Source organism: Haemorhous mexicanus, chromosome 3, assembly GCF_027477595.1.
Source record: "Haemorhous mexicanus isolate bHaeMex1 chromosome 3, bHaeMex1.pri, whole genome shotgun sequence".
Taxonomy (NCBI): domain Eukaryota; kingdom Metazoa; phylum Chordata; class Aves; order Passeriformes; family Fringillidae; genus Haemorhous; species Haemorhous mexicanus.
The window spans coordinates 92,788,494-92,806,426 of record NC_082343.1 but is presented as its reverse complement, the minus strand read 5'-3'; the positions used below and the strand labels follow the sequence as shown (position 1 = coordinate 92,806,426).

Below are 17,933 nucleotides of genomic sequence, written 5' to 3'. Positions count from 1 at the left end.
ATAAAGGAAATTGATGAAGATAATAATAACAGGCTTCTTCAGTGTAAATCTTGTACATGTAGGTAGGGTCCCTATACACACACCACCTGCTGTGGCTTCATCCAATTGCCTGGTAAAGTCCAGCACTAAGTGATGACAGCATAACTGCACTGTGAACAAGGGAGTTCAGTTCTCAAAACAAATCCCAGCTCGGAATGCATCCTGTGTTTCATTCCCGGATGCAGCTTCTTACCCTCACCTGCTGCTCTGCCAATTGCACTTTATTACATCACTTTGACCTGCTGAGTGACCTTTGCCAAATCCTGTAGCTTCACTGTTTTTCTAACTCTCCATTGTAAGGCAGAGATTGAAATACCTGCTGCCTTTAGTAAGTATTTTGAGTTCAGTACAGCAATTTTCTTTTAAGCCCTGTAGGTGCTATTTCAGCTTCTAAGGACTATGTAGCATTATTGTGATGCCCATAACTCTTTCAAACGAGCACTAGGTTCCCTAAAGCACGTATCCCACGTGCCTTCACAGTCTAATGGGCAACCCACTTTGGCCTTAGATCTGCATACAAGTTCAGTGATACAAAAAGTATTGTGCCTCCTTCAGAAATTTGATAGTTGTCATGAAAATAAAGTGGTGACTACCATGAACAGATGAACTTGATTGCCAAGTTGAGATTTGAGCGAGCAACAGTGCCAAGCAAGTACCTTCAAATAAATATTTTTCCTGCATGTGGGAAAATTGGTTATGATTACAGGAAAAGTAAAATCTTGACATGGTACTGTATCTAAAGTACTCTTCCTGGATCAAAGTTATTTCACACTGATGCTAAGCAGGACATGGGCTGGAATGATGCAATCCAGTCCTTAACAGCTAGGCGTTCTGTTTGAATTTAATTAAATTATAAAACTGAATACAGATCACATTCTGAATTTCATATTCCCTTTTTAGTCCTTGATGTCAGCATGAATTTTTAGTATATGAAACCTGAGAAAGATCAGGATTAAATTCTCCATCAGAAAGCTACTCTGCTTAATAAGAATTCAATGTAATATAACATTCCTGTCAGTTGTTTGTATCTTTACATCGTGAATTCTAAACCAGATATTAAAAAGGTATTGAATACTCAAAATCCCATCCAAAATAATAAAAAGGACCCTATCAGTTTTAAATACTCAGAGAATGCCACACTAAATTCCTGTATTAGTAGCAAATAACAGCATTTCATTTGAATGACAATGTCCTCGATTATCTTTTCAGCTAAAATAGGTATAGGAAACATTATGTTATTCTGTGAAGAAGAGAAAAAAAGTGGAAAAAAGAAAGGAGAAAGAAAGAAGCTGTATTGGCAGGACCTTTTCACTGAATTTTGCCACTGATTGTCCAGGACTGTTATAAAGTTCGGGAAGAAATATAATGAATTGTTAGCTGAGCAATGAATATGGAGTTCAAAATGAACACAGTAGATCATGATACAAAATATCTGTACAGATTATTCTGTGTACTGTGCAGAAGTAAACAAAGCAGGCCCACCCCTAATGCTGAGTCACAGATGAGCAGCTCAGCAGTTTGTACCTCTGACTTGGTGGGGGTAACACAGTGTGAAGGTCTTGTAAGGCAAGGGCATGTAACAGAAGTATCCACTGCTTTCCTGTGAGTGAGCCATCCATCACGAGCTAATGCATCCAGCATGGCAACAACAGTGCCAAACAAGACAGAAGCAGCTATTCTCACACTGTATAACAATACTCTATAGCAAGAAACTATACCTCCATTAAATCAATACGGTATAGCAGCAACAGAAATAAACAAGAAACATCGTTTTCATAATTAATTCTACTCTCATCAGGGTACTGAAGCATTTCTATTTTCCTTGTACATCCAAATGTAGTGAAAAGATATTAGAAAGTTCTGATTGTTTCCATATAGCATCTTGAAAAATTCTTAGGGCACATGCAGGATACAGATGATCAACTGCACATCTTTTTGTTTCATACTTATGTTTTTAATATGTAAATGATGACCTATACCATTACAGCATGGGTGTGGTCTTCTTCCAATAAACCTTCCTTCTGATTTACATATTTGAAATATGTCTGCAATTACATTTTCAACAAATCTTGCTATTCTCTGGTAAAGCATACTAGGTTTACAAAAATTAATTCAATTATTCTAGGACAGGAGGCATTTATGTCTTTCAATAACTACCCAACACAGCCTTTTAAAAGGATTTATATAAGAAAGCAAACCTTTGAAACAGTGACATGTTTTTAGTAGAAGTTTAAAAATCTGTATTTCTTATGCTTAAGTTGACAAAAATTGCTTCTCTTTGAGAACAAAGACTTTGTTCCAGATATGCACAAATTAGAGATATATTTCAACATGTTCTGCCAAGATGCAATAAAAATAACTTAGTCCACCAGAGATTGTGAAAGGACAGAAAATCTTTCCTGTACTCATACTGGCAGGCACAGTTCTTCAGATTCCATAGTTTCAGAACATAAACACTGTACACAATGTCTCCACCAAAGATACCAGCATTCTCAGGAGCAAAGCTCATAAATTGTCTAATAACTATGTAGATCAGCAAATCTTTCAGTAGGAATCATTTTCCCTAATGTTTCAAATGAATGTTAGCATCTGACTGTCAGGACCAGAAAGTAAACCAATTGAAGGAAAAGGAAAGGCTTAATGATTTCAAAGCTTTCTGTCAGGTTCCAATGATAAACAGTAATGACTAGAAAAATTTAATTAGCTAAGAACAAGGGGGATGATGGTGATCATCTCTGCAGCCATAACTGGTTTGAGAAAGTTACCTGTGTGCCTGTTCTCTCTCAGCAGACCAGTACAGTAAAATGGATAATGTGACACTTTTTCTCATAACTCTTGGGTTTTCATAACTGACAGAAGTCACAGAGTGCATCTGAATTTTCAATGGAGGACAAAAAACTTCAGAAGACATTAGCATTATTTTTCTGTTCAATATTCAAATATTTTTCAGTTTTTCCTGTGATTTTAGTTGTTAATTTGTATTCTTTTTGTACTTTCATTATCTGCTGACAACAGAGGATGATATGAAATAATAACAAATATCATCTTTATTCTTTGGACATTAACTACAGCCAACCTTTCCAATTATAGCCTTTCTTTTTGTGTAAAAACTTTGTAATTTGTAAGTGAAGTGATTTTTTTTTTTTTAGCCCTGCTTTGAAAAAAATACATCTACAAATGAACTCAGTCCTCCTGATCCCTAAAAATCCATGGATTCTGATATAGGGATAAATTGGTTCTTTGTCACATAGGATTCATTTATAACCTATTCTATGATTCTGACTTTATGAATATTTTTCCCAAATTGCTTTATCTTCTTGCAGTCTTGAAGAAGACTCCTTATTGAAGGACTACAACATTATAAAAGAATTCAGGTGATACTTATTAAACAAACCAAAACTATTTTCTTTAACATCTTTGCTAAGAAGTTGTTAGCAAACATTGCTTAAGGAGATGATAATCTTGTTTAGATCTGGTATTTCTTTCACAATAGAAATTACAGAAGATAACAGGAGAACAATTTTCTCTCAAAATATCTAGTTATTTAAGAAATTTAGGTAGAGTTTCTTAGTTGTCTCTTCATTTTACACAGTATCTTTCCATAAACAAAAGGAAATTTATCAGTTAGCTTTACAGAATATGAGTTATCTCTAGGAAGGCTGCATGAAGAACACTGATATCCAGGGCTGTCTCTACTTAACCTTTATACAGCCTTGACTTGTTTCTGCGTGTTAATGCAATACAATATGGAAAATGTTCTAGGGCTTCCTTTCCTTAATGGATCACAGGCTTCTTTCATTCACAATGAAGGATGTTTTCTCTCCAATGTTTAGCTAATTTGATGATTCTCCTTTACCTCTGCTTATAATTTTGTAGCTGCAATATTTGAATCTTGCAAGACTTTGGACTTCTTAGAAAGACAGTTCATAAAACAACACTCCTACTGTCAAACATGAAGGAAATACATCACTGTTGTAGACTATTGTATTTGCTGGGAATGTCCCGATGAAGGCAGGAATGATGAATCTCACTCCATGTTCTCAGAAGGTTAATTTATTATTTCATGATACTATATTATATTAAAGAATACTATACTATACTATACTATACTAAAGAATACAGAAAGGATACTTACTAAATGCTAAAAAGCTAATAATGAAAACCTGTGACTCTTTTCAGTCTCAACACAGCCTGGCCCTGATTGGCCAAAGAGTCAAAACAACTCACACCAGAGTCCAATGAAACAATCACCTGTGGGTAAACGATCTCCAAACACATTCAACATGAGCAAAACACAGGAGAAGCAAATGAGATAAGAATTGTTTTCCTTTTCTCTGAGGCTTCTCAGCTTCCCAGGAGAAAAATCCTGAACAAAGGGATTTTTTCAGAGAATGTGAATGCTACAGTAGCCCAAATTGGTTTTTATTTGAACACAATACACTGGTTACTTGTTCTTGATTTTACCCTTCAGATAATAATCCTGGATGATATTTCATGAGGACTCCCATAAACCCATATTATCATGATGAAATAATAAGCCTTTCAATAGGTGCACTATGTATGTTAATTATCCTGATTCTAATGGTACCTTGGTTGCTTTACTGAGTTCCTGATGTGCAGCTCAGTAGCTCAGCCCTGGCTGTGGTTTGGCAGCTCCCTGGCAGTACAGACGCTGGCCCTTCCATCCTGCCATGCTCACTCACAAGGTCTGCACACCCATTTCCTCCAAGCTACCACAGACACAGAGATGTGTTCCTCATGGCCTCACTCCCCATCACTTATATCAGTGCTCAGCAGTTTGGAAGTCAGCACATGTCTAAATAAAATGGAGCAATTGTGGCTGGGCTATGGAAGGGGGGCAGAGTAAGGGGGTAGAGATCACTTGGCTTTATGGCTGTAGCCCTGTCAATCTGAATGGAGGTTGAGGACCTCATTAAGGTACAAAACCATTGCCAATATCCTCTGTGGTGAGGTCAGATACACTGTGCTTCCTGAGGTTCTTCATTTATTCATATGAAGATTTAAGGTCTTTGTTTAAACACTCTAAGATAAGTCAAATAGGAAAGAGTTACATGGTGCTACTTAATTTTCTAATATAACTTGCTACTCTAGAAATACCTAATTTTTTTCAGTTAGAATGGCTCTTGATTACTTGCAAAAGGGCTTCTAAACAAAGTAGAATTTGCTGGTTAAACTACTAAAAAAGTGGAAAAAAACTATAGAGCACTACTTTCTTCTAACGATCAAACTGTTCTATATATGAGGTCAACTCAGACAAACAAAAAAATCTTAGAAATATTTGAACAAAAATTTTGCATTTTAAATTTCTCTTTCCCAGTGTTTTTCACTTATTTATTGTGTTATTTTATATTGCTTTTTTCTTTGTATTGCAAACAAAACTAATTGGTAAGTGAGTTAAGCCAGATAAAATGGTTGGTTGGTGACAAGTGTCTGGGAATGATCTGTAGCATGAGTGAAATTACATGTTTTCTGGTGGTGCACATAAGTTTTCAGGACCTCAGAATTGTGGCTGACCTAATGGTGGATGTGTAGAATTTGTCACAGCTTTCATGGAAGACCTGAAGAACAGCTGTTAATTGGAATAATCAGACTCTCTTGTTACTCTCAAAAATTAATAAAGTGGATTATGTTTTTCCTAAAACGTAGCTGATTAACTGCAAGGCTTCTTCAAAAACAGTAGTGAAATATACTTTTAGTTAGCACTGAACAGCACATGCAGTCTTGGGTAATTTTTCATACTATTTTCCTGAAAATCAATAGAAAAAATGTTTGCATAAACAGCTGTTTGCTTGCACTGGCTTAACCTACTTTTTCAAAATAATTCTTATGTAATAATATTTCACAATGCATCATTTTACTGACATTTTCTGCCATTTTTAAAAATTAGACAAATAATGGTTGCAAAGTAGACTTGGAGACAGGAATATTAAAGGATATTACTCTGCTATAAAGCTATATTTATTGAAGTCCCCCCTCAAGGAGTTCACAGTAGTTACCCTCACATAAAAATGTGATGCACAAGTGAGAAATTAATTTTATCTGCTTTGCCCTGGATCTCACTTACATCAGGTATGACCTGCTCACAGCTTTGTGTTATTAATCATTTCAGCAAGGCATAGAAGAATTTCCTGGAATAGTTATATACTATAGTCTATAATACATATTAATCTATAATCACAGTTATACCAGGATGAAACTATTTATAGCAATGGAAAGTATATTTCTTTTCTCTGGAGATATATACTGACCAAAGCCAATTAGTGTAACTACATGTAAGGTGGGTCGATGGAAGATTTTCCTACAGTGGCACACTCCCACTGATGTGACTGTAACATGCAGACAAACCTTAATGCCATACTAGATCACTTTGGTCTGTGGGTGGTTGTAGCACATCAATAAAACCAATTTATAAAAATCTTGAGGCAACGCTTTGGAGAGGAAAATTAAACCCTTTATATCTTGTTATACAATACAACTTGTGGTTTGTAAGTAACTGTTGAATACCACCAAACCTGGAAAATGTTACATCATCCAGACCACAGTCATAGGAAAATATGCCAGAGTAATAAATGTGTCTAGGACTGTGTATTTGTGTAAACTTATCTAGTTAAGAATGATGACAAGAATTTGTACTTTTTGTATTGTGATTAGGTTCACACTTCTGAGTCCATGGACAAAGCTGTAACTGAGGTGAATTTTTTTTGTTTCCAGCAATGACATTTGTCTTCAGTCAAAAATCTCACATATAAACTGAAGTCTATTTAAGAACCTTTATGTTTAAATGTATATAACAGAGAAATATAAGTAACGCCTCCATTCATGGCGTTGCATAGTAATACCTAAATGTCCCTGCCATTCTAAAGAATAAAAAAGAAAAACCAAGTGTAAGAATAAATAACAAACTTCCTGTCTCTATACAGATACAATTTTCATAGGAAGAAATGTGAAATATTTTAAGAAGCAAAGACAATTGGCATTGCATTTTTCTTTGGTACAGGCCTAGCCAAAATGGAGGCATGCTTTTAATAAACAGAAGCTCCTGTTTTTAGCAAGAGCAGTTATAAAGTACACTACCTTAATATTTACCATTAAAAGGCTAGATGACAAAGACTTTTTTTATTGAAATGAAAAGTATCATAACACACATGTAAATGTTTTGATTGCCATTATACCATGATCACTATGCTGATACGCAGAGAAACATTGCTGGAAAGACATTTATTTTAAAACTGTAGCTGAATACGTTTTTGGGTGTTAGTAAAAACAAATGCAGTGATAAAACAGGAATTAGGAAAACCCCCTGAGATGCAGCAGAGCTTACCTGACCACTTCTCAGCAGATCTGCTGCTTAGCTGTCCAGTGCCTGTGAGTGCCTGAAATAGTGAGACAGAATAAACTCAATGTAACCATCACGTAGCCTACTAAATTCACTTTAACACTTCAAAGGACAAAACATACTCATCATAAACTATTCAAAAAGAGCTAGCATGCAACTCCAGCTGCAAGAGATTTTGTTCACAAACTGAACAGCAATCGGTCTGTACTTTAGTCGCATCAAAAAAGTAAACCAATCACATTGACAAAAAGCCACTGTAAACAAAAAGACTGTATGTACTGAAAGGATTAACAGTTTTGGCATCCCTACCATCAAGTCTTCTGTTCTTTTTTTTTTCTTCATCAAAATTTAGGTTATATATTTGTTGTTAGCAAGAGTTGCATTACTATTATTGTTAATTTTAGTTCTGTTTATTACCTTGAGGGTTATATATTGTAGAATAATTTTGTTGTCACTAGTTAATGTTAATTAGTTGTTTTAATAGCCTATATACCTATTTGTTATCTTTTGGTAGGTTTACTTTTTTAACTATCAGTAACTTAATAACTGAGAATATTTTACATTACTGTTGCATACTCAAAATTACAGAGTTACTATTAGTGTTACCTGTTTAACGTTTAGTCATCCTTTGAGTCCTGCGACATATTTCCTTAATAATCATCAGCCATCAAGTCTGATAGTCTCAAAAGAAATATCAGCCCTCTAAACTGCCTTCAAGGGCGGTGATATTTAGCACTGAAAATTACAAATAAAGTTTTTGAAGTTGAGTACCAACAGCTGGGCAGTGACACTGATGATTTGTTTATCAAGACAAATTGTTATATACTACGAAAAATGCAGTCCACGCACTCTTCTGAGTGAAAACAAATAGGTGAATCTATGCAATGCTTACATGTTGAATGGGATCTTTAATGTGCGGGGAAACTCAAAGGTTGAAGAACTAGCATTTAGACAGTCTAACAGTGGTAAGTGGTAATCTTACCTCTTTAAACTCCATTACATTCTCACGAGAGACATGCTAATACAAACAAGTCAATCAGAGTTTGTGTTTAGCAAGATCAAGCTTAAAGGATAGTTTAAAATCCATTTATTGTTCTAAACCATTTTTTTCCATTAACATGTTATACATTAGTGGATACTAACCATGATTCATGTAACAGTTTAGTTTGTTAACTTTTATATTATTTAACAACCAGAAGTTATTAATACAACTTTTAAAGTCTTACACAAAAAATCTTAAAACAGGCTTGGGTTCATTTTTGTAATTTTTATATAAAAACATTTTAGGCATCTCTTGAAAAAGAAATAAAGCAGGCATTTAAAGCTAGAAAACAAGTAATTCCAAATTTAGTTTGTTACAAAAGGTTTCAGCTTTATTGACAAATTATGGCAAACATATTTGACAAAATTATGGTTTCCTATTTAGAGAAGCTTACACATGGAACTTTAAGTGATTTTTTTTAACAAATACAGGTTAAAACACTGAACAACTTCAGTTAGCTACATACATACAGTAGCTGCTTGTTTTCAACCCCATTAAAACAGCATTTAAAATTAAATTTACAAACTTAATATCGAGCATCTTAATCTAAACTAACATATATTAAAAAAGACAGGTTAAAACATCTTATCTACAGCTTGATTATTGTCTGGCTCAAAAAAAAAAAAAATCATATTACAGTCTTTCAGCAACCCTAAACAGAAACTCAGCCTTAACTAGTATGTAGAGAGACTCAAGAGCTGTAACAGTGTCATGCTTTTTAGTTACACACAGCAATGAATACAACCAACAGAACATCATCTTTGAATAGTTTATAGACAATGCTTGCCAAAGGTTTTTTGTCTCTGTTTTTTTTAAGTCCGTGTTATAAAATAATACTAATGCCAATGTCACGCCAATGTTATAGGAAATACAAGTAGTACATAGGATAATAATGAGCAGTAATTCCTAGGATAGAAAAGAAATGGACTATTACTTGTCTTGTTGCTGTTTATGTGGAGACCACAGGCTATTAATTGTCTTTGAGATGAGGTCACAGATGAGGAGGACCTTCAATATCTACCATAGGGGTGTTCCCTGTATCCCCCTCTGGCTGACCTTGGAGGTGGTGCCTTTAGGCTGGAACGGGTCGTGGCCCATTCTTCTTGTGCTAAAAACAGAAGAGAAAAACAAGTTTTGTAAACATCTAAAATTGAAAGAACAAAGGGATGCCCCTGCTAATGGCTGTCAAAATCCTAGCGGGTTCTGGTTGAAAGCTTTAGAAAACGAAATGAGGACGGTGTTATCATCCACTTCTTTACCCTCCCACAAAAAAACTTACAGAAAACTAACCCACTTCTCTACACAGGAAACCTGCCTATCTTAGGAAGAAAAAAAAGCCTTACTCCTTCACTTTCAGCAGAGAATTAACTACTGTGTTGGCGGTACAGTCAGCTCTGGAAAAATCACTGCATTAGTCTGCCAGTTCAGAATTTATTTGAAGTTTTGAGTTTCTAGTATTTAAGTTAAAGCAGAAATTTGAACAGCATTTAATGCAGTTGGTATGGTAACAAGATGAGGAGTTGAATTATGAAAAGACACGAAAGATATGTTTAATTTTTAGTTTCCTTGAGACCAAAAGAAAGAAAATAATGGAAGAAAAATGTGTAGAAGTAAAGCTACCACATGAAGCAAGAAGAGATTTTACTTTGCAGTATCTTTAGAACACTTTTTCATATTTAGTGTATCAAATATGCTCAGGAAGAATAAGCTAAAAACTGCAAGCCTAGTTCAGTTTTTACATTCCTTCTACAAATCTTCTTCTTCCTCCCTGACATGATCTTTCTGGAATTTAACCCTCCCAAAGGCACAATCAGTAAACTCCCTACAGTCCTGGTCCAGCAGTTGAACCCAAAACTTGAATTATCTCCTAAATCAGCCAGTGAGTCATCAAATGATTTCTGGTTTTGTCTTCCAGTGACTTGAACTGATCACATTTAGAGTGATTGAAATGGAAATGCACAAGCTGCAGTGTATCACATCATACCAGAGTGAGCATTGCTGGCATGTTGTTTTTGCTAATGACTAAGAACATAAGTAGCTGTCACAAGGCAAAAAACCCTAAATGCTTAAATCAGGTATCAAATATTCCTTTTCAAAAATATGTGACTGTGAGAAATAAAAATATAAAACATAAAAGCCCTGTTAAAATTCTGAAATCTATTTCTTCTCTTCAAGATGTCTTCTCTGCATCTACTCTTCATTATCTCATTGCCTTGAGGTATGAGGGCAACAGCATCTGTAGAGCTAAAGTGAGTTCAGGCTAGCAGGTATGGAGTGGGCATCTCTGGAAAAGATTTGGTAGCAGTTGATCTTGCTATGGAACCAGAAACACTCCTACTGTGATTTTTTGGTGCACTCCATTTATTTTCTATCTCTTTGAGTTCTTCAGGATGTTCCCTTTTTGAAAATCAGGGGTTTTATGGTCACATGAAACCAAAGTTTGCTGTGGAAAGCTACTGCCTAGAGGGCTGAAGAAGTGGCAGCCGATAGGATACGGTTCTAAATCCTCAGGTCTCTCATCCCTACAGGGAATAAGTTTCTGTAGAGTGAATTTAAAAATCTTGCCTCTGCAGTATATATCATTACACCCTTTAAAAATGGCATTTTGCTGTAAATTTTTTCCAGCTTCAGTTACCCTTTGCTAAAGTGTTACTACATTTGCAGAGAGGCCTTGGGGATAAGAATGATTTATATAAAAAAGAAAAGCTTCATTTATATAAATGAAAATGACTGAAATAGTAAAAATATTCAGTACATGTACAACACAAAGACAAGCCAATTTCTTGTTCCTTTTTAGTTCCCTCACCATTGTCCAGATTGAAGCACCTTCATATAAAGGTGAAATGTACAGTCTTTTTGGTAGTATTCATGCAATAAAAAATGACTTTATATTACCAACTGGAGGAAACTGCTTTTCCTTGACTGTTCATAAAGCAAATTGCTCCTGTGACTGTATCAGCTTCTCATATGGAACAAAAAATGAATTATAATTTCTGGTACAAGCCTCTTATGCTCTTTTTTTCAGTAACATGGTGGACCTATTTCCTTGATTTTAAGCTTTAACACCATCACTGAAATACGAAGTGAGAGTTGACAGCTAACAGCTCCTGTTGATATTACATGACAGACCCTACTGTATTAACAGGTGAATCCACAGCCAAAACAGATGTGGAAGTTCTGGGACTACAGCCTTTGACTGGGAAAACTCTGGTGTCTACCACACATACAGCAGTAAAGGATTATATATTTATTGTGGAGAGAGCAAGATGATAGGGAGCTGCACTATCAAGAGTCTCTGAACCACACTGTGCCACTACATTACTAGATGCAGCCACACCAAAAAAGAAATCAGATTGATAGTGGTTTTCTCCTGGAGTGGTTTTTAATGAACAGCAATATACCTGCATGCTAGTCATTACAGGTCTTTCAAGTCTTCCTTCCAGAACTCCAAGGTAATCTTTTTCTTTCAGCACCAAGGGAAGAAAGGGAACTCCTGAGAATGGAAATCTCTATCATAGGGAACAATCTTAAAAGGCTAGAGACCTATCGACTACCTCAGCAGCCACACAGAGATTTAGGTAGCTCCCTGGGTAGCAGATGGGTTGAAAGTTTGATTACCAGGCTGAGTTTCACTGTGAGAACAGGAGAAAAGTGAGTGAGCCTGGTCTTTCTCTGAAAGATTGTGCCAAAAGAGGAAGGAAAGAGAGCCTGGAAATATTTCATCTTAACAAAGTGACGTGTTTCATTTTAAGAAAGTGACATGTTAATGAAATGGAAACTGAGAGGCATTTCAGGTGAAGAGCAGGCAATAGATGTAGCTTTGGAGAGAGAAAGGTAATTGGGAGAACTGTGAAAGATGCCCAAGAGCTGAAGAAAGGTGCAGGGTGCTTGTTGTGTTCTAATGCTGATTCCTTTTCCTTTTTTCTCATTCCTGGGAAGAATAGCCCCGTGGGGTCTGACCTTCCTGTTCCCTCGGTGACATCCAGACTTCCATCCAGTCTTTCTGCTCTAGCAGACCACACTCATTCCCTGTCCTTTTCACTTCTGATTGTCTCCAGAGCTATCAGGTGTCAAAGATTATGGTTAAAAAGAAATAATAATAACTGAGGGCAGAGGATTCAGTTTTTTTCAGGAATTTGGTGTTATTGGCAACTTTGCCGTTCTTATTTAAGGCAAAATATTTTTATGCTTTGCTTTCAGAAACAAAAAAATATAAGTTATTGTAGCAGGATGGAATCTTAAGAGAGTTTACAGGTGAGGAATCTGAGAATGCTTGGGCTGAAGGATTGCTTTGGGTGTGATATCATAGCTGCTTTGCTAAGAAATGTGAAGACATGGGCACAGCCCTTTTAATTACAATGCATATGTCTTCCAAACTGCTATATGCTCCTGTGAATTGGTATTTGAAGCTTACCTTTAGTATTTAAAATTTAATTCTTATTATCACAGGCAATCAGCACCCTTGGTTTATGCCTGATTGAATTTGCATTTTAGTGTTTTTGCTCTGCTTTTTATGGTTCAGATGGACTCTTATTTACTTTACTGTGTTCACTGAGTTATAGAAATGATCCCAGTATTTATTACGGACATAACTGATACGTTACTTGAGGATGTCTTTAAAGATTATTTTTGATCAACTGCTAGGAGACTCCATAGCTCTAATTTGTTTAAATACAGAATTTTAGTTTGTGGGTTTTTTTCTTACTGGAGAGTAAGAAAAAAAAACCCCATAAAAGATCATTTAATTTTTACACTGAGAAATTTCTTTGAATATGGGATCAAAACAATAACACAGAGATAGCACAGAGATGGATAGATATTAAGTTGTTTCTTTCTTACTATTTCACCTATGCATTATTGAAAGCACTGAAAAATTCAGTGGTCTATCCATGTGGTGATTAAATGTCTTGAGGTAAAGATTTGAGAAAATCACATATTTTTACTCTTCATTTAGCATTCTGCAACCTTATAATGGAATTTTCGAGAATTGAATAAAAGTCTTTCAAATATGCAAAGAGGAGAAAAATGCAATATTTAAAGGGCAGATCACAATAATGGATGTGTTAAAAATAAAAATATGTATGAATGGCATGTGATTTACATAGAAATATATTATTTTCTTATTATTTTTTATTTATAGTTATTGCTTAGTCCTGGTACTAATCAAGACCCGATCACTTTTTCTTCCCAGTAACTTATTTAATATCTGAACATTGCCCACAATGACTGGGCACAATTTTATGAATTTCTGGTCAATTATTTTGGAAAGGTGGCCAGGAAAAGTTTAGAAAGAGCTACTCTGATTAGTTAAGATATATATATAACAGCAAGTAGTGTAATGGTTCAATTTGATTTTTCATTTACCTTTTGGTGTTTTAGAAACAGAAGTTGATTTTGATTCAGAATTAAACAGTTTTCTGTGAGGAAAAAAAACTCTTTCACTGCATATGTGTGGAGAGACCACACTGCACAGGAATTTGGATTATTAGTTCTACTCCTTGTTTTCTCAGTGACCTTGGACAATTGTTCAATATTTTGTAGTATGGCTTCCTCACTGGTAGAATGAGACAGGAATACTTCCCTCCCTGGGGTGTTCTGAGATGTAATGAATTGTCTGAGCAGTAAGAGAAAAGTGATATAGATGTGCTGAGCAGAAGACCCAACAGAAACCAGACATAGCTTTAAAATGAGAATTCCTAGAATGCCTTTCTTTAGACAATTCAATTTGTGCTGTATTTCTAGTAAGCCTCCATAGAAAGATGGATGGAGACAAAATACTACTTGCAAATGGTTGGAAAATTTGTCCTACACAAGCTAATGACTGAAGCTCAGCCAACTCCGACAAATCCAGTATTTTCAGCCCAAAAATTCACACAGAAAAGGTAGCTGCACTTTTCTTGTGTCATAATTGGACAAGTATATATTATTTTAGACAAAAATGCAAGAACAGTCTTTGGGGTTTTTTTATTTTTTAAGAAGAACATGCACTTTTTTCACTCTTCTGGTCTCTTTTTCCTTATGCTTGCAAAATACACAGGATTTTATGACTTGACATCTATGCATTTTATTTTTTTTGTGAGAAGAAGTGACTCTTTCAATTCACAAATGGTGCCTTTCTTATTTAAAATTTGGAGTTTTGAGAACACAAGGAATGTTTTCAAAACACAGGCTCAAACAATTTAAGCTAGCTTTTACCATTCCGAGTACCCTTTATTTTACTAGACCTACAGTATGAAATATATACAGCTTAAAAACTAGAAATGAATGGAAAACCTTGTGGTTTAACAGGCATTAAACCTACTTGGTGAACACAGCCATAGCTCTTCAAAAAACCCCACTACTGCCCCTATGCTTGATAGCACCTTCTCTTCAGGTGGGCTGACAATTTAAACTGTGTGGCTGCTCCAAATTTGTGTAAGGGTTGAGAGTTTCCCTGGCTTGGGAAAAAATTATTTCTTAGAAGGCTTCAGCCGCTTTTGTAGAGAACACCTGCCACAGACAGGGAAGGAGCAGCATCAGAGTACACTGACAACTAGCCTGGGAAACTGCAATGCCAGGAGGAATAAGAGTGCTATCGTTGTTGTTGTGAGGTGAGTGTGAACGTTACAGTGTAGAAGGAGTTTTATTTTTCACTTATTTTCAGTAGAAATTAATTTTCTATTACTTTATGGTCATGTAACATGAAGCATGCAGTTATATACCGCATTGGAATTAAATAGATGCACATCAATATTACAGGACTTTTGTCTTAGATCCTTCAGCTCTAGAGTTCCCATGGTGCAGACAGTAAAATTACCATTTGAAATATTACATAGGAAAGTTTTGCATGATTTACTTATTCTTATTCTGTCATAGAAAATGATTTATAATTCAGAAGTAATAGAGGAAGCACAATAAGTTGCTATAAATTAAAACCAGTCTTGTGCTACATGCAGATTTTTCCATTTTCGTAGCATAACTGGACTACAAAGGTTTTAGGAGATACAGACAGTTAAAAGAATGTGATGAATTTAAATATGGGACTTTCTAAAGAATTATAGTCTAATTAAAACACTGATTTGACAAAACAGCAATAACTCTAGTATCATCCCCACATTAGTCATCATAGCTGAATTCAAAATGTGCTCCTTTCCCTGCAAACTTTCAAAATCATGCTTTTATGAAAATCATAAATCTCCTCTGAGAGAATGAATGCAGCTTGAGATACAGCTAAGGTGATTCCTCCAGTAAAAGAATTGTTAAAATTTTGCAGAAAATCAAGAAAATGCTTTTGTCAGTTCATTCTGTCCCACAGTAGGAGTGCCGCTATCAGTAAGTACAGGAATGATTAAAATAGAAGATTAAAGGAGGGCAATTTATTTGGCGTATCTTCTGTCCATATGCAGTAGAAATCTTCATTGCCTCCTGTTTCCAGTGGAATAAAAAAAATTGAGTGCTGTACAGAAAGACTCAGAATCACTTCTGAGTCCCCAGGGCTGGGAACTGAGCATCTTCCTCAGCAAGAGACCAGAAGCCTCCATGAGCCCAAAATGAAGATGGTCATGCAGGAGCACATCACACTCCTCAGAACCATGGCACATGTAGCAAGGTTGTTAGCAGGGACAGTTTGGGGGGCATGAAGACACAGGGGCCGTATCAGTATTAGCACACGGTGCACACCAATAGGGATGAACTGCAGAGGAAAGCAGCTGACACTGAGGACCTGATATTCACAATACAGCTTCTATAGGTATTTTTCATTTCACACTGGTTTGAGCCTCTGGAAATGAAATCTCACAAACAGTTGGGATTGCATATTTTGCTTTAGTGTCAAACTAAAATGTATGTACTTTGAACCCACTCAGTGATGGGGAAAGAAGACCCATAAATGCAGACAACTGGTAAATCTGCTTCTAAAGAACACCCCTGCTCCCATGCTAGTGTAGAAGCACCCAGCATGTCCTGAAGACCCAGCCAGGTGCTCTGTCAAGACACCACAAAACCTCCACCACAATGGTACAATCTGTGCCTTTCTGCATCTCAGATGCCTAGTTAATAATAAGATGAATTAGGAAGTGGTTGGAAAGTCAGATCCAGAGGGTAGTGGTCAATGGCTTGGAGTCCTCAGGGACATGAGTGACAATTGATGTCCCTCAGGAGTCCATATTGGGACCAGTATTATCTAACACCTTCATTAATGACAGAGGCAAAGGGATGAAGTGCACCCTCAGCCAGTCTGCAGATGACACTGAGCTGACTGGTGCTGTTAACACACCTGAAGAACAGGATGGCATCCACAGGGACAAGGACAAGCTCCAGAAGTGGCCCTGGGGAATCTCATGCAGTTTAATAAGACCTGGTGCAAGGTTCTGCACCTGGGTCAGGGCAATCCCTGGTATCAATCCGGACTGGGGGACGAACGGATTGAAAGCAGCCCTGATGGGAAGGACCTGGGGATAGAGGAGAGGCTGGACATGAGCCTTTTGCACTCATAGCCCAGAAATCCAACTGTATCCTGGGCTGCATCAAAAGTAGAGAGGTCAGCAGGGTGAGGGAGGTGATCTTGCCCCTCTGCTCTGCTCTCGTGAGACCCCACCTGCAGTGCTGCACCCAGCTCTAGGCTCCCCTGCATAGGAAGGACATGGACCTGTTGGAGTGAGTCCAGAGGAGGCCACCAAGATCATTAGAGGGATGGAGCATGTCTCCTATGAGGAAAAGCTACAAGAATTGGGATTGTTCAGCCTGGAAAAGAGAAGGCTTAAGGGTGAACTAATCGCAGCCTTTCAGTATTGGAAGGAAACTTACAGGAAAAATGGAGAGCGACTTTTTACAAGAGCATGTAATGACAGAGGAAGGGGAAAAGGCTTCAAACACAAAGAGAGCAAGTTTAGATTAGATATTGGGAAGAAACTATACTGTGAGGGTTGTGAAGGACAGGTTGCCCAGAGAAGTTGTGATTGCCCTATCCATGGCAGCATTCAAGGTCAGGCTGCATGGAGCTCCGAGCCACCTGGTCCAGTGACAGGTGTCTTCATCCATGGCAGGTGGGTTGAAACTACATGACCCTTAAGGTCCTTTCAAACCCAAACCATTCTATGATTTTATTATTCATTCCATGATGATTTTAAGACCCAGACAGCAAGGAAAGTTTTCTTAAGCATGTTGCCATGATATTTTCTAGGAGACACCAAATGTATACACTCAGATGATATAAATGAAAAATTTGTGCACATTAGTAAGACTTTGTTAATTCGTGTTGGTAAAGACATTGTTTGCAATCACAAGCCATGTGAAGTCAAACACTGTAATGATGAGAATCAGACCTTATATCATCTCTTACATCTGCAAATCAATCACTATGAATTATTTGAGCACTTGATTTCTTACATTTGAATATTTAAATGAGACTAGGCTAGAAAAAAAATAGGGCAAGAAATCCTTAGCATGATGAGCTTAATGAATATTAGGACCAATGATCTACAATACCAATGTTACTAAAAATGAGGAAGGACCTTG

General features: G+C 36.5%; 1 protein-coding gene across 1 annotated transcript in view; it reads right to left on the bottom strand.

The window, feature by feature from the left end:
- Positions 1–8,742: 8,742 nt before the first annotated feature.
- The window catches only part of KHDRBS2 (KH RNA binding domain containing, signal transduction associated 2), a 308,356-nt gene continuing 299,165 nt past the window's right edge, over positions 8,743–17,933 (bottom strand). Inside the window, exon 9 of the mRNA XM_059843398.1 lies at positions 8,743–9,546. Coding sequence (XP_059699381.1) covers positions 9,449–9,546 — 98 coding nt within the window. The 3' untranslated portion in view covers positions 8,743–9,448. The remainder of the gene's footprint in view (positions 9,547–17,933) is intronic.